The sequence below is a fragment of the Artibeus jamaicensis genome, unplaced genomic scaffold (assembly GCF_021234435.1).
Source record: "Artibeus jamaicensis isolate MK-2021 breed Jamaican fruit bat unplaced genomic scaffold, CSHL_Jam_final contig_76, whole genome shotgun sequence".
NCBI classification, from domain to species: Eukaryota; Metazoa; Chordata; class Mammalia; order Chiroptera; family Phyllostomidae; genus Artibeus; species Artibeus jamaicensis.
The window spans coordinates 26,487,603-26,509,494 of record NW_026521954.1 but is presented as its reverse complement, the minus strand read 5'-3'; the positions used below and the strand labels follow the sequence as shown (position 1 = coordinate 26,509,494).

The window sequence follows — 21,892 nt, the reverse complement described above, 5'->3', positions numbered from 1 at the left end:
TGACTTATTTTAGAGTTTTAGCTATTATTTTTGCTTAAGCAATACATTAATGTGATTCAAATTTCAAAAGGTAGTAATTAAACATCTCCGTTCCTTTCTCCCGAGTGCCTAGCACTGTTCCCAGAGGCAAGCGCTTACACTCTCTTTCCAGAAGTAATCTGTGCGTATATGAAGCGAGACTTTAAGTTATTTAAAAACAAAAGTATTTCAACATAGTAATTTTGAAAGGTTCTTCGAACCTTTCAAACCTAGCGTGGTCAGAAATCAACTGCAGTAGGCGTAATTGTAGTTCTTTTAACTAAAATGCATACAAATATTTTTATGTACTCTGTGGTTAAGATAGCAGGTACTCAGAAATTTCTGAGTAACAAACTCATTGCTTACAAAGTTGGATCTTGGCATTTCCATTCTGATTCTTTAGCTGAAAAATCCATTCCCCAAAGTAAGACCAGCCAAATGTAGTTTAGAAAGCTCCTGTTCTGTTTTTGTGGCTCTTGCTGTCTGTGTGTGGAACTGGAGTGTCCCCGCGCGGGCTTCCCTGCGAGTGTCTGACGACCCACTGTTGGCTTGGCACGGAGGACACCGGGGTCCTGATGGGACTGGCGAGCAGGGCGTGCCTGAGCCAGAGAGGCGGTCGACGTTTGCCTTTGGCACTGCCTCATTCTCCTTCCAGATATAGTTCCTGACTTAAATTTTTTTAAAAAAGATTTTATTTGTTTATCTTTAGAGGGGAAGGGAAGGAGAGAGGGAGAGAAACATCAATGTATGGTTGCCTTTTGGGCGTCCCCTGCTGGGAACTGGCCTGCTGGGAACCAGCCTGCAACCCAGGCATGTGCCCTGACTGGGAATCGAACTGCGATTGTCTGGTTTGCAGGCCCGCGCTCAATCCACTGAGCTCCACCAGCCAGGGCTTAAATTTTTTTTTTAAGTTAAAAATTTCTTAATTTTTTATTCCTGGTACCACTACCACAATTTATAGGGCAATATGCCCGGTGTAATGAAAAAGAAAAAGAAACAGACAAAGCTACAACAGATAAAAGGCCTCGGGAATGTACATCTAATTGACACTACATCGCATTAATCAATAGCTGCACACTCTGCAAACTGTGGCCATGACAGTCCTGAACAAGAAGGGTTTCCTGTTTAAGCTGCAGTAACTTTTCTGACTGTGGATCATCGCTCCTTCTGTGAGGTTTTTATAGTTTCTCTAATGCATGTGGGACAACTCTCTCAAAGTTACCTGCAGCTTTCCTGACAGCTCCTTGCTCTCTCTCCTGCTAAGAACTGTAGCCCTTTTCTGCTGAGTTTTTAGAACCTTCTGCTACCATATCCACCACTCCCACCACCGGATCCATAACCACCACCATAGGGGCTGCCCGAGCCTCTTCCAGCAAAACTGCCTCCTTTCACGGGTCCATAATTTGACTGCTGTTGTCCACTGTAATTTCCAAATCATTATAGTTCCCACCACCGCAGTTACCACCAAAATTCCCCCTTCGTTGTAACCGGCATGTCCTCCAGCACCACCACGTCCACCACCTTGGTTTCCATGTCCTGGTCCACTGCCACAGCCTCCTGTACTACTGTAACCGGTCCACTGCCAGAGTTGCCACCATTGCCTCCTCCACGACCACCTTGTGCTGCCACCTCCACCACGACCTCCTCTTCCACCAAGATTTTCTCCACAACCCATAAAGTTTCCAGATCCACCCCTGTGGCCTCTTTGCCATCCAGCAGACTGCATTTCTTGTTTAGAAAGGGCCTTTTTCACTTCACAATTATGCCCATTAATAGTGTGGTATTTCTGAACAACAGTTCTATTAACTGTATCACGATCATCAAAAGTGCGCTGGGAGCACTCCGCCTGCCTTCCATAACGTGTACGGTTTCAGTTTTGCCGTACTTCTCAAAGTAGTCTCTCCAATTACACTCTTCTGTATCTTCTTTAATACCACCAACAAAAATTTTCTTCACTGTTAGATGGGCACTGGGCTTAACAGAACCTTCTCTAGAAACAGCTCTCTGGTTCCCCACATGGCCATCAACCCTGTGTGGCCGAGTGCACGTGGCCCCACTCACCGCCTCAACACAAGAGGAAGTGACAAACCAAAGCCCCGGGAACGTTTCGTTTGGGAGTCGCTCATCACCACACAGTCTGCGAGAGTGCCCTGTTCCTTACAGTGTTCTCATAAACTATCATCTGTACTTTCAAAGCTCAAACCAACGATAAACAGTTTTGTCAACTGCTCTGGTTCCTTTGGATTGTGGCCCTCCATATTGAGACCGGACTCACCTCTTCCCCCGACTTTAATTATTTACTTATCAATAAATATTTACTGACCAGCTCATGTGTGTCACGCACTCTCCTCATAGATGCCACAGCACAGCAGTGAACTGATAAAACTCTTCACTCACGGAGCTTTCATTGCAGTGAGGGACATAGCTCGTACACAGGGGAGAATAAAGACGTACTGTGTATTAGCTAGTGACACATGAAGGAGGAGCAGCAGAGCAGGGAAGCGGACCTGGCAATGTCAGGGTCAACTCGCTGTTGACAGTTCTGAGAGGGTGCCCATTGAGGAGGTGGCCGGGAGTCGCTGCCCGAAGTCGGGGAGCCAGCCGTGAGGTCTGGAGGAGGTGTTCCTGGCGGGAACCAGGGCCAGAGAGCCCCTGCTTGGAGAAGAGCACCGTGGTCAGTTTGGTTGAGCCCAGGAGCTGGAGACGCTCCCTAGCAGGGGAGGTCAGAGACTAGGAGGAGGGCCACGCCCTTCCTCGTGGGTGCAAAAACACACTGGCGTTTATTCCAAGAGACACAGGAGGCCACTGGAACATTCGGTCTCGGACTAGCATGACTCAGGTTCCTTTTCACATTGGGCACTGGCTGAGGACAAGCGAAGGGAGGCGTGGGCAGGAGCGGCGGGGAGCCCCTGCAGTGTCGGGGTGAGGCGGGTGGGCTCTGCCAGGGTGTGGGCAGAGGCCAGGAGACTGTGAAGTCACTGAATTTGGAAGGTAGAGCCGGTAGGACCCGTTGTCATCTCTGTCTGCTGAGTGTAGCCTGGTTCTGCTGCAGCTGGTGTCACCGGTCAGGGGCCTGTGCAGCTGCACGTGACAGACCCAAGCAGCAGCTCGTGAGACTGGGCGTCCACTGTGTTTCTGGGGAGGCGCGACCGCAAGGTCAGGGCCCGGGCCCTTTCCCACACTTTGCCTGAAGCCCTCATCCTCATTCTTTCCATTCTTGAGTTGTCTTTTTAGGGTCGAGTTGTGTCAAGAACAGTTTACATTGTCTGTACACTAGACCCTTACTGCGTGCGTGGTTTGTAGAACGTCTCCCTTTCTGTGCGTTTTCTCTTTACTTTTTCTTCCTACGCAGGCAGATGCAGCGCGATCATCCAGGCACCCTCCAGGAAGAGCGCCCTCTTTACTTTCTCAGTAGTGTCTGTGGAAGCAAAAACATTCTTAATTTTGATATTTTGATGAAATACAGTTTCCTGTTTATCTTAGATTGCTGTACTTTAAGAAACTGGGCCTAATTCAGGGTCATAGAGATTTATTACTCTTGTGTTTTCTTGTAAGAATTTTAGACATTTAGTTCTTATTTCTTATCCATTGTGTTAATTTTTACATATGTTGCGAGGTGAGGGTCTGCCTTCATTCTTTTGCGTGTGGGTACCCAGTTGTCCGCACCATTCGCTGACAAGACTGTTCTTTCCCAGTTGAGTCGTCTTGGCACCTTGTTGAAAGTGAATACCCTTAACTGTGTGGATTTATTCCTGGACCCTCAACTGTGTTCCGTCCATCCCCCACAGTCCCGTATAGTCCTGATTGTTGTAGTTGTATCTCAGTTTCAAATTGTGAAATGTGAGTCCTCCAACTTTGTCCTTCTTCAAGACGGCTTTGGCCCTTCTGGGCCCGTTGCACTTCCGTGGAGTTGTAAGACCAGCTGTCCGCTCCAGCAGAGGGGCCGGCGGGGGCTCCTGTGGGGATCGTGGTGAGTCTGCAGGTGGTTTGGAGACTACGGACGTCTTAACGGCACTAAGTCTCCCGCTCACAGACACCGGCGGGGGTTTCTGTGGACGGTCAGGTGGTCCGCGCCCGTCCGGGCGGCAGCCTGTCCCCATGGCAGCCTCTCACCTCCGCTGCTGCAGCGGCCGGCCGGGCCGCAGGTGAGCGCACTGTGTTCCAGGAGAATCTCGTTTTCCTGTAATTTTCACATCATGAAAGAGTCTTTGGGTTTTTATTTTAGTCAGCCATTTATTTTTATTTTTAAAGATTTTACCTATTCATTTTTAGAGAGAAGGGAAGGGATGCAGAAAGAGCAGAACATCAGTGTGGGACAGAAACATCTCGGTTGCTTCTCACTGGTCCCCAAGTAGGGCCCCAGCCCACAGCCCAGACACGGGCCCTGACTGGGAACCGAACCAGGGACCCTTCAGACTGTGGGGTGATGCCCAGCCCACTGAGCCACACCAGTCAGAGTTGGTCAGCCATTAAAAAATGTAAAAACAAAATAAATAAGTAAGTAAGTAAGTAAGTAAATAAATAAATAAATAAATAAATAAAAATAAAAAATGTAAAAACATTTAATAGCTCACAGACTGTCCAAAAAAAAGGCAGGCTCTCTCACCCCTAGATTAAATATGACTGGGCCACTTTTGGGAAAGATTTACTTTTCGGTTCCTTTTTGGTAACTAGTTTATTATGGAAGTTTTGCATGTATATGGTAAAAACATCATCAAATAGCGTGGATGAAAAGCACAGTCCTCCTTCCAGTCTGTTTTAGTCTCGGTGCCTGAAATGACAATTACTAAATACCTTTTGTCTTCTTGATCTTTAATGCATGTTCAAGCATTTAAATGTGTCCCCTGTTTTGTGTGTGTGCCTGAGCCCACGCTGTGTCTTTCCACTTAGCGGCGGGTCTCGGACCTGGTGCTGCAGCAGCGCACACGGGCGCCTCCGAGGGGCCGCGGGCTTGCAGCTCTGTAAAGCGAGGCCCCCCCACCTTGCCGCCTCAGTTTGTGGGGGGAAAGAGTGACACCTGTGAGGAGCAGTGAAGTGAGGTGTGACGAAACCAGGCCAGCCTGTGGGGTTCTTATTGATTAATTGCTGTATGATATCGTAGCACTTACTTTTAAAAAGAGGCTTTCGGAGACGTAGAGGCAGAGGTCCTGTGTTGTGCTGGCGTCCAGATGGGCTGTGGCACATGTCCCCCGGCAGCCCCGCAGCACCCCAGTCCCTGCGCTCGGCAGCCCCGCAGCACCCCAGTCCCTGCGCTCGGCAGCCCCGCAGCACCCCAGTCCCTGCAGGGAGCCACCCGGCACAACACCTGGCGCAGTGGACCCGCCTCACCCAGACAGGAAGGGAAAGTAAGACAGGATAAGTGACACTGCTTAACATTGTGTCCCATCCCGTCAGCTCTGAGTCTAGGCTGTCTGCTCGCAACAAGAAGATAGCAGACCCTGCTGCTCAGAGTGACCTGTGGCAGCAGTTCGTGTCCCCTGGGGTCTCAGAAGCAGCGCAGTCTCTGCCCACCCTCGGACCTGCCGCGCCTGAGTGTGCATTGCACAGGTGCTGTGGGCAGGCCTCTCCCTGGTCAGTGGCAGTGCTCTCGGTGTCTGGGAGGGCAGACTTCTGTGCTCCTGTCTGTCCACGTGTGGCTGGGGCAGTGCAGTTTTCCTGTCCTGGGGCCACCGAGCATTCGTGCAGCCGCAGAGTCAGCCATGACACTGACTGTGAGCTGCGTGTTTGGAGCTCCCGGCTTCTGGGATGGGGACTTCAGTGGGGAGTGGACTGGACGGCCTGCTGGGCACCAGGCCCCTTTCTGGGCCCTGGGGTTACAGCCACAAACAGAAAACTGCAGAACAGAATGGGGGGTGTGCAGTGTTATGCAGGGGGTGCAGAGAACCAAGAGGGTGGCAGACACTGGGGCAGAGCTGCGAGGACACGTGGAAGACGAGAGGCCCCGGCCGAGGGACAGAGGTGTGTGTGTGGAGCAGGGAGGCGGCCCGTGGTGCAGCAGCGATGAAGAGCGGGCACAGGGGCTGCGGTCGGAGGGCCAGAGGTTAGAGACTGGGGCCTCATGCTCTGGTGGGACAGGATGGCGGGACAGGATGGTGTCGGGCTTTACTCTGCCCGGAGGTGAACCTGAAAGGACCACTTTGACAACACCGCGTGAAACCGTCACTTAATCACTGCTGGTGGGAATGTAGGTGTCTGCCCGCTCTGGGGGGCAGTGGGCACTTCCGGATAGAACTCGTCGTCCAGTTCGCGACCTGTCACTGGCACTCCGGGGTGGCGGTCCTGGAGAAACGAAGACTTAGGTCCACACAAAAACCTGCGCACACACGTCTGGAGCAGCTGCACTTCTACCAGCCGGACACTGGAGTCAGCCAGGTGCCCTTCAGCAGGCGAGGCGCTGAGCTACTGAGCAGTAAGGCGGGCCGGCCTGGCCCTGCCCTGCCACTGAGACAGACCTCGATGTGACACTCGGGAGCAGCCAGGTAGTCCTGAGACCGGCAGCGCGTGGTCCTGTCCCTGTAACTCTTCTGAAACAAGGGGCGCAGTTCTGGGCATGGAGACTAGTGGACTGCGGGTGGGGTGCGGGGCAGTGGTGGCGGGGGAGGGAGGGCCTGCCGTTCTGACGGGGCACCTCGGAGGCTCTGTGGTGGACACGCAGAACGCACCTGGCAAAGCTGCGTAGCACTAAGTGCACACACAGCAAGTAAAAGGAACTGTGTTGGAAACCTGAGGTCAGTGGTGGGTAGCAGTGTCAGTGCTGTGGTTTCACAGTGTCGCTGCTGTGGGAACTGGGTGAAGTGCGCATCGGGTCTTGGCTGTCTCTTACAATTGCATGTGGGTCTGTAAGCACCTTGGTGAAAGCTTCAGTGGAGGAAGAGAGACCCCTCTGGTGGAGAGGCAGCACGAGCGAAGGCTGCGGTGGAGGCGGGGAGCAGCATCTGGTGCCACACCCCTTCAGGGGGAGAGCTGACCGCGTTTGCAGACAGTTTTTAAAAATTGAGATTCCCCATTCCAAAGTGCAGTTCGGCGGTTTGGGTGTGTCTCCAGGGCTCTGCAGCCGCCACCTCGCCCTGACTTCCGAGCACTCTGCCCGGAACAGGAAGCCCCTCCAGTGGTGGCCGCCACCCCCAGCTGCTCATCTGGTCTCTGGGTTTGCGTGTCTGAGCGTTCCTTGTGACCACAGTCACACAGCAAGGACCTTCTGGGTGGGCTTTGTCCACGTAGCATGTGGACCAGTTTTCAAGCAGCACCGTTCTGCTACTGACTGTTATTGACCTCAGTCAGTTCACCAGTAAGGAAGGGGTCATGTTAGTGGCCTGTCTTCGTGACGCAGTGTGTGAACCGGGGAGGTCTCACATCCTGATTCCCCTAATCAGTTGCTACTTTTATTTTTATTTTTATGTGAGACACAGGAGTGACGTCTGGTTCCCACGCCCTCCCAGGCCCTCAGAAGCGATGTGTTCCCAGAAAGACTCCTCACTTTCTGGGACCACGCTCCCGTTTTCCTAGCACTGGGCGAGTTGGAGAGCGGCCAATCAGGGTCAGGAGGCGGGATGCCTGCCTGCAGGCCGTGCAGCCTCCAGACCTCGGTCCTGCTGGCCGGGCAGGCAGTGGGCGCCACCGCGAGTGCTTGTGGGAGCACTCGTGTGTGCTGACCGCCAGGCACAAGTAGGGCGCACGACCTCAGTTCCTTAGTGGTACCAGGCCTCCCCCTTGCCCACCCTCATTTTTTCATGCATAACCGTCACATAATCTGAAAATGAGAATTTAGATGAGGGGCTTGAATTCCCCATTTGACATTAGCTCTTTGACAGTGGTTTCAGCGTGACTGTGGTGGGCTGCAGGGGCCTTGGTCTCTCTGTGCCCAACCCCCCAGACGTGTGTTCCTGTGTGGGCCGCGTCCTCACAGGGTTGGGGGGCTGGCCGAGTTCTGTCTCGCTTCGGAGGCAGAGTGAAAGTGGCCGCTTTCCCAGAACCCGTTGGAGGGTCAGGACCGCTTTGACCCTGTTGACCAGTTACTGCCCAGAGCCCGGTGCTTCCATTTCTCACCTTCATTTTCCTCCTTCATTTCCACATGGAACAGGTCAGTCCGGACATACCAGTTCATCAATCTGATTAAATTCATGGGGGCACAAAGTAGTTATCATTTTCTTGAACTCCCAAGTCCGCTTACAGCACAAACTAAGACAGGGAGGAGGTAGTTCGAGCAGGGGACGTAGAGTGTACGAGAACTGAGCTGGGAGGTGATGAGCAAAACAAACGAGTCCTTACCCCAGGCCAGAGCTCCCTGGGCTTCAGGAATTACTGACCCAGGACACAGGCCCGAGTGGCCTGGGGCCACGGTGGGCAGGCTGTGGGAATGGGGGTTGGAGGTCGGCACCCTAGTCTGCCGTGGCCGTGGCAGTTGCGGCTGGACAGATGTGCTGAAGCTGTGGCCCTTGCGGTGGGCCGGCGTGGGTCCGGGGGACGCGGCGTAGGCCTCAGGGGCCCGTGTGGTGCTCTTCGTTGCTGTCTGCGTTCTTTTGGTTTGTCACCTACGTGGAGAGAGGGACAAAGTTCTTTTTAACACTTAGGGTCTGTGACTTCTGAGGAGACACAGAGGTGGTCCGTGGGCCTGGCCAGTTCTCCGTCGGCACGCGGGCACAGGTGTGGAGCCGCAGACTTCTTTCTCTTGTTGGCGCCGTGCCGACCGCCGAGCGGCGCCCCGCAGCCCTGCGCCGTGACAGTTTGGCTGCCAGGGCAGGCGGGCACTGCGCTCCCTTCGTCAGCGCCGTCTCGTGGAGTCCGGGGAGCGCTTCACGCTCTGTAAACACCCACGGTGTTGTGTTGTGGTCGGGGCGGGGGAGGGGCACCGCCTGCCGTGGCCGCGGGCGACTCAGCCGGTCAGCGTGGCCTCTTCTACTGAGGGCACGTGAGGCCTCCCAGCCTCCTCCAGGCTGCGCTCTGGCTGCTGTGGCTGGCTGGTCAGGGCCGGCCCGGCCGGGCCAGAGTCTCGGCTCACCCCTCTTTGTGAGCCGAGCCCCTCCCAAGTCCAGCTGAGAGGGTCGGGCTCCGAGGCACAGACACTGCGGGACGAAGGTTCTGCTTGGATTCGGACTTTGCTGAAAGCCCAGGTCATGGATGTTTCTCTTCTGACCTCCACTTAGCCATGAGGCCCACTTAGTGTGGTGTCTGCCAACTTTCTGCTCATTACCAGCCCCAAGGCACCGTCTCAGGGCCGTTGTGCGGCACTGCCATGGTGGGCAGCCGCCACCCCACAGCCGGGAGCCCAGGTGCTGTGGGCTCAGTGCACGGAAGGCCGGGGGCAGGTTCTTACTCAGGGCGTCAAAGACGAGTGGGTAGATGGGTTAGTTTGCCTCCTGCAATGCCAGAGTCGGTCGGTGTCTGCTAGCTCTGCCGACGGCCATCACACGCGAGGCAACGCCAGCTGCTGTGGCAGAGACCGAGCCGGCAACGTGGAGGGGCGAGTGCTCTGATTATCATAGCGCCCTTTTCTTTCTTCCGAAGGCCATGGTGTAATGTACAGGTGGTAGAGCGTACCCCCTTGGTGACACTTCTGCGCGTGCCGACAGATGCGCTGCGTGACGGCCACCGCAGTTGAGACCCAGAGCTGCCCCGGGTCTGCAGTGTCATCTCCTCGAGTTCCCCTGCCTGTGCCCCTGCCTTTTTGCATCGCCTCGTCCCGGTCCCTGGAGACTGCTGATCACTTTGGTTCCTGTCGTTTTGTCTCATCCAGGACGTCATGTGAATGGACTCCTGCAATATGTAGCCTTGAACCTGGTACATGGAGATTCACCCTTGTGTGTTTCGACGGTTTGCCCTTTTCACCGCCAAGCGGTGTTCTGCGGTCTGGCGGGGCGGTGGGTCTGCCGCCTTCCCCGTGAGGCACGTCGGTCCTCCCAGTGAAGCCCTGTTATTTCCATCACAGAGCTTTTGAAGGGGGTGGTTCGTGGGGAGTGGGGGCCTCTGCTTCTTGTGCACTTAGGGGCCCAGGTGGCTGCCCCCTTGTTGCTCTGCCGCCTTCTTGAAGCCTTCATCTGTGTAAGTGACAGTGGGGAGGGGAGTTGGGCATGTTCGTCCCAGCTGGAGGAACGACAGGGGAGACCCAGGGTGTGCCAGCAAGGCAGCGCCCCACACGCCACCTCGGTGCCCGTGCCATCTCGGGGGCGAAGCTGGGCGTCTGTCCCTGGCTGCAGGCAAGGCAGTGGGGCCTCTGAGCGGTAGGCACGTGTCCAGGAAGGGAAGAAGGGTGCTCTGGCGGGTGACTGGCGCCCTGCAGTACACCCCCCGGCGTGCCTTCCGGAGGGTGTGCCTTCATTTGGTCCGCACAGGGGACAGCCTATTCCTGCGGGTACACTTTCTGGAGCCTGGTGGCCGAGTCAGGGTTGGAACAGTCACAGTTGTCTGTGGGCCAGACCCCCTCCCCCAGTTTGGTGGTAGAGCGCCCTCAGAAACCTGGTCGTCTCCCGGCGTGATTGTTCTGGTCACTGCCGTGCGCTGGGAACTGTGCTCCGGTTCTCCTGTGGGTGTGGTCCTGAAGCTTCCTTTTCGGCTTCCTCTTTGGGTCCTCCCTCTCCCCCGTCTCTGTGGTGCCTCGAAGACGTCCGAGCCCCAGCATCCCAAGGGAAGCCGGCACCTTTGATCTGATGTTGTCGGCCTGGCTGTTCGCCTCCTTTCACTTGGCTGAGAGCTCTTAGTAGGAGGCTTCTTCCAGCTGCTTGGGGACACAGAAGTAAGGGGTCGTCTGTAGTCTACGCCTGTCCGAGAGCGTGAGGTCTGTGTGGCCTGCTGACTGCGGCCAGTGGGCAGTGTGGTTTTGAGACGTGGAGGCAGCTGGTGTACAGAGCAGGCGTTCGGTTCATGCGTATCATTGACTCGTACGTCCCTTCTGTTGGCGTGGTCCTGGATGAGTCACCGCACTGCATGCAGTTCTCACAGGGTTGGGGAGCGCTGGGTGCGTTAGTGACGTCACCTGCTGCCGTGCCTGGTTGTCGAAGCCCTGGGTCTGCCCCGCTGCCCGCTCCTGCCCCAGCACGCGTGGCGTGGTGTATCCCCACGTGAAGTGCTTATCGAGTGCAGTAGTGATGCGCACAAATGACGAGTGCACAATTCAACCCCTGTTCACTTCTCTTCCTTTTTTCATTTTAGAAAGAAAGAACACTCTGCCACCAAGAAAGACCGTGTGACTCATTGTCTGACAATATGTGAAAGCATAGTGGCCCAGTCTCTCAGGTAATTACGCTTCGTACTTCTAGTGAAAATAAAAACTTTACTGATATTCATTCTTAGTGGGCTAGAATGTTCTCTGTCTCCTCAGTTGTCTTAAGCCTTTAAAAGAGCCCTGCTCCCCGCCTCCCACCGGCGGCTCAGTTGGTGGGAGTGCTGTCCCATGCACCGGTAGGCTGTGGGTTCGGTCCTCGGTGGGGGCGCATAGGAGACAGCTGACCAGTGTCTCTCTCTCCCATGATGTTCCTCTCTCTCCCCGCCCCCACTTCCATGCTCTCTAAAAATCAGTACGCATGTCCTTGGGTGAGGGTACAGACAAGGCAAAGGGGCCCTCTGCTGCCCTGGCTGCCTGGGTCAGGCCGTCCGGACCGTGCGATGAGCGCTGTTTCCTCTGCCACCTGCACGGCAGCAGCTGCCCACCAGGGTGGTGTGGGGCTGCGAGATGGTATTCAGCTGCACCCTTGGAGGCTGTAATCATTTAAAAACCATCTTTTTTCTTTTCATTTTACATCAGGTTAGTAACTGGAACAACACGAGCCTTGTTCTGATCCATCAGTCTGATGATTCGCTTTCTTTGGCCGGGGATTGGCTCTGCCGGAGAGCGGGACTCCCAGCGGCGCGGGCTGCTCGCCTGAGCGCCGGCGTGGGCGGGGTTGCAGGCCGTGGGCGGTGGGTCTGCTTCCCGTGCTCGGTGTAGCTTCCAGTGCAGGACCCCCTTCCGTTGCAGCTTCTTCGCTGCTTTTCCTCGCGTTCTTTACTTTTGCTGGTCTGTCCTTTTGGTTGCTGTCCCTCGTAGTGGTGGGCGGGGAATGCTGAGTGGGAACAGCTGCACCTGTGGTTGCTGAATGCTGTTACCCAGGTGGGCGTGTTTGAAATAGTTACCTCCTGCTTTTCTTTCTCATGGAATAAATAATTCATGTCATTCTCCAGCTGTTAGAAAATGCTCGGAGAATAGTAATCTCGATTTTAGTACTAACAGAAACTTGGTGATTCACTTACTTTTAATGGCACTTTACATTTTTATTTTACACTATTAAAGGGATTTCGCACACAACACTCCATCTCAGTCCACCTGGCCCCTTGGTGTGCGACACGGTGCACGATTTCTCTTTCTGTCTGTAGAAATCCTGGGGGCAGAAAGCGCACCAACAAATGAAAGCAAGTCCTGAAAGCAAACGTGGGAAAGTGCTGAGCTACCGTGCCGTCGCGGGGAGAGATCGCAGGGTGAAGTGGGGCAAGGGGAGAAGAGGTGGCTTTGATGAGTTGAACGTTCTGGAGCCTCTCCCGCCTCACGTACCTGATGCGGGTGCCGTTCTAGGGCTCTGGCGGGCCTAGCGACGCATGGGAAACACTGTCCAGGACGTGCGCCTCACCCTCCGGTTGTGAAGTACCTCCTCCTGTACCTTTTTGTCATTGCAAGTGACTTGACCTTCAGTCCCTGACAGCTTCAGACGCCCTGCTGCCGCGGCCCAGCTCTGCGTGCCCGACTCCGCCCCCCAGGGCTCGGCAGCCGGTCTGCCTCTGAAAGCCGTGCTTCCGGCTCCCAGGCCTCCTCTGGCCTGAGGGCGGCGCGCTTCCTGCCGCCATCTGTGGGCCGCTCTGGGGGGGCCGGTGGGGCGTGGGCTGAGGTCCGCACGTCAGTGAAGTGTGTGCGGACATCGTCGGGCTGGGTGTGGCTCCTGTGCCGTGTTAGACACAGTCACGCCCACCCATGGTGTTTACGTCAGGGCGTCTACTGTGCGGCCGGCGCCAGCAGTTATTGCACTGTTGTTCTGCAGAGGAGCTGCCTCAGAGAATGTCGTCTGGGGTTTGCACCCAGAGAGATGCTTTAGTCTGGTCAGATCAAAGCACAAGTGTATTTTAAGGTACGTTCCATACTTTTCAGGAATTTGGGAGTGCCGAGCTACAGCGGTGTTTTGCACATGTATAATGTTCTGTGGAATCTTCGCGATGGCTGGTGTTTCCTGTGCTCTTTCCTTGAGTATGAGTGTCTTTGCTGCTTTCCTGTAACTTCTGTGATGCACTGACCTCCTCCGCAGCGGGGTCACCGCAGGGGCAGTCTGGGGGTGCAGTGGGAGAGGCCTCCGAGGCTGCAGGCACAGTACGACGAAGTAGCCACCCCGCTCTCGGTTCGGTGGCCTAAACTGCTGGTTCCTCAATGTGTGTGAGCATCAGAATCCTCTGGGAGCTTTATCGAAACGCAGTAACTGAGATACCTGGCTGTCCTCTTTCCCCGCACACCTGTACTTTTTGTATGTGCGAAGTGCAGGCACTTCTAAAAAGTCCTCTTAAGCACCCTGCAAACCCACATCTGAGCAAGTGCACCTTGATAAGGTGGTTGAGTAAAAGTAAGTGCACAGAAAACCATGGCTTCCCCACGTGTTAGCAGAAATCGGTTAGAAAGCAAAGTGGTGTAAGGTCCTATTCACGGTAGCAACAACATGCAACATTTCAAGGAATCGGTAGGAAATATACGAGGATTATGTAAAGACTGCTACTGACTGTTTTGAAAGGCATACGTGGCTACTTTTCTTAGGTGGTAAGATTTTTTTTTTTTATCAAAAGTTGAATTTTCTCTAAATTACCAGTAATCCTTACATTTAAAGTGATTTTGATCAAGATTGAAGAAGGGGCACTTTGAACTTGTTCACCTGCAGGGACAACCGCATGTGCGCTGCGCAGACTGTGAGCCGTGAGTGACGTGGGGGGGGTGTGAAGGACAGGAAGGGCGGCGGGGAGGCGGGCGGCTGTGCGCCCACGTGTGCGCACTGACATGGCGGGGGCGTCCCGGGCCAGCACCTGAGTGACTGGGGAGCCTGAAGTCTCTGCCCTGTTGTGCCCACAGTCCTGAGGGTCAGACCGAGCTCCTGCCTGGAGAACAGCGGGAAGTCGCTGCACAGAGCCTGTGCCCTTAGGCTGAGGAAGGTCAGCGGACACAGAAACAGCAGCTCGGACTGGGATCTGGCTCAGCGTGTCCCAGTCCACAGGGGTCGGCCTCAGTGGGGCACTGACGGTGGAGACGAGATGGGGCCGCAGCCCCTGTGAGCAGCAGTCACGGGTCCCCACAGGAGGAGAGCCGGGATGGGGCCAGCGCACACCAGGACTGACACCCGTGTGGCGCTTCTCTGGGGGATGTTCAGGTTCACCGGCGATGACGGAATGAGACCGAGTTGAGAGACAGCCCCTTGTGGTAGAGCAATGGGGACGTGTTCTGAGAGAGGCGTCTTCAGGCGTCTGGGTCACCGTGTGTGCGTCACAGAGCGACTCACGCAACCCTGGCGGTGCAGACCTCTGCTCCTGGGCCGCTGTGACACAGAAGTGTGTGCGAGTCCATGTGTCTGAGCATAGGGGACACACGGCAGTGTTGACAGGCGTGGCGCAGTGCGTGAACGGTGCCGGGCGCAGGGCCCTTCGAGTGAGTGGGGCCCCAGGGCTGGTGCGGCTCTGGGGTCAGGAGCTGGGGGAGCGAGGGTGCCAGCCGGGACCCAGCACTCGCCGCTGTGGGCTCCGCACACTGAGTGCACTTAGGCCACACTGGGTCTAGCAACTGCTTCTGTTTGTGCACCGTGCTCTTTGGGCCATAGGGGGCACCTAGGTTCTAGAGAGGAAAATAGGGGGAAATTGTGGTAAAATATTTAATAACCTAAATAACATAATATTTCACCCACGTAAATGTAAACAGTAGTATTAACAGCCATTATTCCTCCCCAAATTAGGGGGGGGTGCTTCTTATAGTCCGAAAATACGGGCAATAATAAGTTAACTTACTACAGCTTTTGAACTTTATAAACTTTGAAACTTTTCTGTCCTTTTCACTCTTCTGTAATAACACTCATTTTAAAGCACACGTCGTAGGACTTCCGCCAAGATGGAGGCGTAGGTGGAAGCACCGCGCCTTCTCTCACAACCAAGTCTAAAAACAGCAAAGTTTTAACAACAAAAAACGCAGCCAAACCACAGAAAATTGAACAATACGGGAGTCCAACAACGACGAACCTTTCAACCAGACCAGTAAGAGGGGCGGAGCCAGCAGTGGAGTGGGTCGGGCAAAAAAGATCCACCGACCCAGGTGCACAGGCAGCCAAGGGCAGATCCCAGGTGTGGGGCAGCGACGGGCGGACCCAGTGAAGGCACAAGTGGCAGGCTGACCATGGTCACCGACTGAGGGCACACATTTGCGCGCAGATAAACCAGTGAAGGAGTGAGCAGTGAGACAGACCGCGTAGGCCCCAGTGGCGGGAAGGAGCAGAGGGCACCGCTATTGCTCCCTCTCTGACCCCGCCCCCACATATAGCGTCACAAACCAGCGACCTGGGTGGCCCCGCCCTGGTGAACAACTAAGGCTCCTCTCATGCATAAGAGGCGCGAACAGATCAAAGCATGGCTCGAGAAGAGCTCAGAGCCCGAGAGCCCCAGAGCCGATAAATCTAAGCGAACAAGAAATTGCCAACCTATCAGAGGCACAGTTCAAAACACTGGTGATCAGGATGCTCACAGAACTGGTTGATTTTAGCCACAAATTAGAGGAACATACGAAGGCTAAACTAATGGAAATGCACAGGAAAGCAATAGTAATGGAAAGGAAACTGGGACTCGATCAAGGGAGCGGACCAGAAGGAAGAAAAAAATGACCAAGCAGAAAAATATGAAGAAACAAGAATTCAAAAAAAATGAGGAGAGGCTTAGGAACCTCCAGGACATCTTTAAACTCCCCAACATCTGAATTATAGGGGTACCAGAAGGGGTAGAGAAAGAGCAACTGGAAATCTTATTTGAACAAATAATTAAGGAGAACTTCCCCAATCTGGCAAAGGAAATCGACTTCCAGGAAATCCAGGAAGCACAGAGTCCCAAAGAAGTGGGACCCAAGAAGGAACACACCAAGGCGCATCATCATTACAAGAGCCAAGATTAAAATGAAGGAGAGAATCCTAGAAGCAGCAAGAGATAAGGGGACAGTCACCTACAAAGGAGTTCCCATCAGACTGTCAGCAGATTTCTCAAAAGAGACCTTAAAGGCGAGAAGGGGCTGGAAAGAGGTATTCCAAGTCATGAAATTCACAGACCTACAACCAAGATTGATCTATCCAGCAAAGTTTTCATTTAGAATGGAAGGACAGATAAAGTGCTTCTCAGATAAGGTCAAATCCAAGGAGTTCATCATCACCAAGCCCTTATTATATGAAATGTTAAAGGGACTTACCTAAGAAAAAGAAGATAAAAAAGGCGAACAGTGAAAGGACAGCAAACTCACAGTTATTAACAACAACACCTTAAACAAAAGCAAACTAAGAGGACAACTAGATCAGGAGCAGAACCATAGAAATGAAGATCACGTGGAGGGTTAGCAACAGGGGACTAGGAGGAGAAGGGGGGGAAGGTACAGAAAATAAGTAGCACAGACTATAGATAGAAAATAGGGGGACGGTAAGAATAGTAGGGGAAATACAGAATCTAAAGAACTTGAGACGTGTTCATAAACTAAAGGGGGAAATGGTGGGGGAGGGGTGTGCAGGGTGGAGGGGAATGAAGGGGGGAATAGAACTGTAATGGCATAATCAATAAAATATATTTAAAAAAGTAAAACGTACAGCGGCACAAAAGTATTTCTCTTTTTTCAGAAATAGTTTTAAGTATCCTTATTCTATAAGTTTTATGCTGTTTTTAAAGTGTTAACTTTCTACCTTTTAAACTTTGTTACAAAGGAACGCAGACACACACCTCACCTTAGGCCTGGTCAGGGTCCAGATCGTCAGCGTCCCTGTCTTCCTCCTCCACACCCTGTCCCGGGGGAGGGGGGTCTCCAGGGGCAGCAGCTGGCAGGGAGCTGTCATCTCCCGCGGCAACCATGCCGCCCTCCGCCCTCCGGAGCACCTGCCCGAGGAGGTAGCCCTCTTTCCAGAAACGTGTGCGTGGCAGTTGCTGGGTCTGCTTGGCTTTCCCAGTGCTTATGAGCAGACACCGTACCGGGACCGCCCTCTCTGTTGGTTCAGACATGGAAAAACATTTGAAACGGCTTTGACGTGGGGCCCACACGTTCAGGCTTTTCCAGGAGCTTGTTGAGATCTGACACGTCATGGGGAGTTTTCTCGGAGGTGCGTTTTCTTCTCCTGCGGTCCTCTGTTCTCCCGCCTCTTCTCCAGGCCCGTGTTCCTGCGTCGGTTCTGACAGCTCCGCATGAGGCAGCTCCCCAGGAGCCCCTCCGTCCCCCTCGCACACACCCGGGGCCGGCTGTTTGCCGTCCTTGACGGACTTGCAGGTGCGGCCAGTTGCTGACAGAAGCCGCCACTGCACATGCAGGTTGCTGCAGGGACACTGTTCACTGGCCAGACTGACCAGCATTGGAAACCACCTGGGGTGTGGGCAGCGGTCGCGTGTCCTTCTTAACAGGCAGTTTGGCCAAATGTAACCCTGTAAACAGTCGTCCGTGTCACATTAGCAATTTCACTTCTGGCCTTTGTCCTTGGGAAGGAGGGTAGGGGTGCTGGTGCGGTGCTGTGCACCCTGAGAAAGTTAAAGGACGTCTCAGCATGGACGCTGTGGCAGTTGAAAAGTTAGTGTGCATTTGTAGGGCAGAGTGCTGGTTAACTTGTAACAGGTGACTTACAGGCATTTCTATTTGTGACCAGAAAAGATCGTAACAGTACTAAAAATTAAGTTGAAGTCACGAGAGGTGTTTGTTTCTGGCTGAGATAAGTAACAGACAGGATTTTCTTTTCTGCCTAAAACTGGTGTGAGTCAAGAATGTGCAGCCCTGGTGTCTGAGACACGTCCTACAGCAGCCCTCTGTTGAGGGGGAACAAAGGAAGACTGGTGTGGGGGGCCCTGTGATTTCCCCAGTTTGCTGTCTGGAGGGAGTCCCTGGCCATGACCAGAGGGGACGTCCAGGTAGAGCGCAGTGGTTGCTGAGTTGAGGAGACAGAGCTGGTGGCCCCCAGAGGCCGAGGTGGCTGGGTCCCACTGGGGAGAGTCCCAAGAGGAGGGAGCGGCCCACAGCCGTTTCTGGAGGCCTGCAGGTGCCCTCGAATCTTAACCAGGGAGAGGACCCAGGCCTGCGGCCAGACTGCCGCCTGCAAGGGCTGGAGGAGCTCGTGCTGAAACGCTCTTTTAAAGTGTTAACTTTCTACCTTTTAAACTTTGTTACAAAGGAACGCAAACACACACCTTACCCTAGACCAAGTCAGGTCCAGATCGTCAGCATCCCTGTCTTTCTCCTCCACACCCTGTCCCGCAGGGAGGTACCGGGGAGCTCCTGGGCCACCAGCCTGAGCGGGGACCTCGTCCTTCCGAGGGGCCCCAGCTGGGCTCTCTGCCGGGCTTGCCCCAGCAGGAGGGCAGCTTAGCCTAGGCTAGGCGTTACCCCGATGCTGCTTGCTTGGGCCTCAATGTAAACCCCAAGATGGTCGTAGTCTTTCAGAGTCACAAACTGCATTCTAGAGCAGAGGTCAAGAACACTTACAGGAATTCAGAAGTATATAGCAGTCTGCAGGCTCAAAATGACAAGGTCTGCCGTTCAGCTGGAAACTATCAGGAATGCAAAGAGGCAGGAAGATGGGAGTCACAGTAAGAAAACGAATCGAAGCTGACCCAGAACTTGCACAGGTGGTACAATTTATACACAACACATTCGAGTAGTCACTGTAACTTCGGGTCGTGTGTCCAGGAAGCTGGAGAAAAGGTTGAGTGAATCACGTAGAGACGAGTCACGAGAGAGCTCCTCACCGAGCGGGTGCAGAGCTCACGAAGGGCGAGAGCGCCAGGGGCTTCTCGGTGGAAACAGCGTCTGTGGGACGCGGCGGAGCACCGTCGCCGAGTGCCGAGAGGGGGGCCCAGGGTCTTCGGCCTCCTCCCCTCTGTCATGCCAGAGGGGAGATAAGACTGATTATGCCAGCACGCAGCCACTGGAAGGAGCGTTGGAGGGTGTGTGTTCCAGGTAGAAGGAGGTGTGCGGCTGGGAAGCGGCATCGCCCAGGGCTGGGGGGCAGTGGGAGTGGCGACCGTGCAGGGTGACCAGCAGCCCCCCCGCCTCGGAGTCTTTACAGTGTCATCGGTTGTTGGCAGCAGCAACGAGGCATGGGGGGCTGTGACACTAGAAGTACAGTGTGTGGTGACAGCAGCGCACAGAGGAGCAGACGTGGAAATAAACGTGCAGTGTCTGCGGTAGGCAAGCGCCGTGCCCTCTCCCCGCAGAGGCTGAGTCCTTGGCGCGGGCCTTCTGTGTAAATGGGACCGTCTCAGGGACGGGTCTTCACGGATGGGATTAAGGATCTGGAGACGGGCAGGTTACCCTGGGTCACACCCAGGTGGGCCCTAAGTGCAGCCCCGTGTATCCTTATAAAAAGGAGGCAGAGCAAGGACTTCACACGCTCACAGAGGTGATGCGAACACGGAACAAAGGGATATGACGCAGCTGTGAAGACCGGGCGATGCGGCCCGAGCTCTGGGGTGCTGGCAGCCAGCGGGCAGGGGGCGGCAGGGAGCCATTCTCCCTCCGAGTCTGGAGGGGGCGCAGCACTGCCAGGGCCTCGGCTGGGGCCTGGAGGTAGCGATTTGGACTTCTGGCCTCCAGAGCTGAGAGGGGATCATTTCTGGGTTTTAAGCCCCTCAGTTTCTCGTAGTTTGTTATAGAAGCTACAGCAAACTGGTACAATAGGGTCGTTAGTTTCTTACACTGTGTGTGAGGTGGTGTACATCACTAAGTAAATTGTGATACATTAAAGATGGGCAGCTGGCTTTAAAACAACTGGCATAAAAACTGTGCAGCTGGCCCTGGCTGGTGTGGCTCAGTGGATTGAGAGTCAGCCTGCAGAGCAGAGGGTTGCTGGTTGGATTCCCAGTCAGGGCACATGCCTGGGTTGTGGGCCAGGTCCCTAGTGGGGGGGGGGGGGATGAGAGACAGCCACACACTGATGTTTTTTTCTTCCTCTCTTTCTCCCTCCCTTCCCCTCTCTCTAAAAAGAAATAAAAATCTTCACAAAAACCCTATGAAACTGATTACAAGCACAACAAAGTTATTGCTAATAAACCAGAAAAGGAGGAAAGTGGAATCATAAAAATACTCAACCCAGAAAAAGGCAGATGTAGGCAAAAAGGCAAACACAGAGCATGTGGGACCCATAGGAAAGGAATAGTACAGCAGTAGATTGAAATCTTGTTACGTCAGTGATGCTATTAAATGTGTAAGATTTTCTAGATTGGATGAAAAAGCAAGACATGTTATATGCCCCTGGGGAGAAAACTGTTTTAACATTAAGGCAAAAGCAGGTTAAAAAGTAAATGGAAAGAGCTTCCGCACGCCGATACTGGTCAGAAGAAAGCAAGAATGTCAGTTCCCACGTTGGCGTTCTCGTCAAAGGCCAGGAGCAGGGACGGCGCGGTCCTGGCACAGTGAGGAACGCGTCCTTCCAGCTCGTGGGCACGGCAGTCTGGCATGGGGAGCGACCTTGGTGAGGAGCTTCCAAAACACGTGTCAGAAACCAGTAGCACTGCGGAGGGAGGGACAAGTCCACACTTGATCAGATTCCAACAGCCTGTGTCCGCTACTCTTAGAACACGTGGACAGAAAGCCTGGAGGTAGGAGACCTGAAAACCCCGCCCACCCCGCGGCCCGAGGGGCATTTATGGACACTCCCTGCAGAGCAGCAGGGGACGCGTTCTTCTCACGTGCTCACAGCACGTTTGCCCAGCGGGACCATGTGCTGGCCACCAAACCAGGTTCCACACGTAAGGGGACCGAAGCACACGCGGGGTGCTCCTTGATCTCAGTGGGATTAAGTGGGTTCTCGCAGAAAGACAGTCTGGAAAAGCCCCAGATACAGGGGAGTCGCACCTTTCCACGTTGCCCGTGGGCTAGAGAAGTCAGCGGGGAATTGGGAGGTGTTTTGAGGTGACTGAGAACACAAAGGGGACTCAGCACTGAGCTCACCGTAGAAGAGAAGGGATTCAAGTCAGCGCCTCCATCCCTCCACCCCAGGGAACTCGGAACCCAAATGTAGCAGGAGAACAAGCGTCAGGGGGAAGTCCCTAGTAGAGAGCAGGAAAGTGTGTTCTTTGAAAACAGCAGGACGTCAGTGACGCTGAACGAGGCGAAGTCAGACTCCTGACATCCGGGTGCGGCTGTGGAAGGGGTGGGAAGGGAGGTGGGCAGCGCCGCGCCCACAGACTTGCCCAGTTAGGTGGCTGGGTTTCTTGACAGGACTTCCGAAGCTCTCAAGAAACCGGTGACCTCGTTACCCCTGGTACCTATCTTATTAAACTACCACTTAAAAAATCAGTGTTTGATTTAGTTATTGGAGAAAGTTTAGCATGGTTGGAAGTGACGTAATCCTTCTTTTTTCTGAATTGAGATACAAGTGACAGATGACACTGTGTGGGTCTGAGGTGCACTGCGTGTCGGTCTGACGTGTTTGTCCACTGCGGTGCGACTGTCACAGCAGTGTTGCTGAGCGCCTGTCATCGGGCCACCCACTGGTTGTCCCTTAGTGTGCCGGGAGCAGTTACGAGGGGGCCTCTCAGTGACATTGTGGCTTACAACACCGCGTAGGGCCCGACTGTCGCTGCCAGGTGTGCGTCAGGCCGCCAGGCCCACTCGTCTACGCTCGGGGAACCTGCCGTAGCTGTGAATTTCATGAAGGCTAATGACGGATCCAAA

General features: G+C 54.3%; 1 protein-coding gene and 1 pseudogene across 6 annotated transcripts in view; one reads left to right on the top strand and one right to left on the bottom strand.

Moving 5' to 3' along the window:
• The window catches only part of HTT (huntingtin), a 106,970-nt gene that overhangs the window by 1,946 nt on the left and 83,132 nt on the right, over window positions 1-21,892 (top strand). For 5 of the 6 annotated variants that reach the window (XM_053672284.1, XM_053672283.1, XM_053672282.1 and 2 more), the window contains exon 2: window positions 11,164-11,247. The exons of the other annotated variant lie outside the window; for it this stretch is intronic. In XM_053672284.1, the coding sequence (XP_053528259.1) occupies window positions 11,164-11,247 (84 nt within the window). The remainder of the gene's footprint in view (window positions 1-11,163; window positions 11,248-21,892) is intronic. 6 annotated transcript variants of the gene reach the window in all.
• On the bottom strand, window positions 1,258-2,276 carry LOC119035591 (heterogeneous nuclear ribonucleoprotein A3-like; annotated as a pseudogene).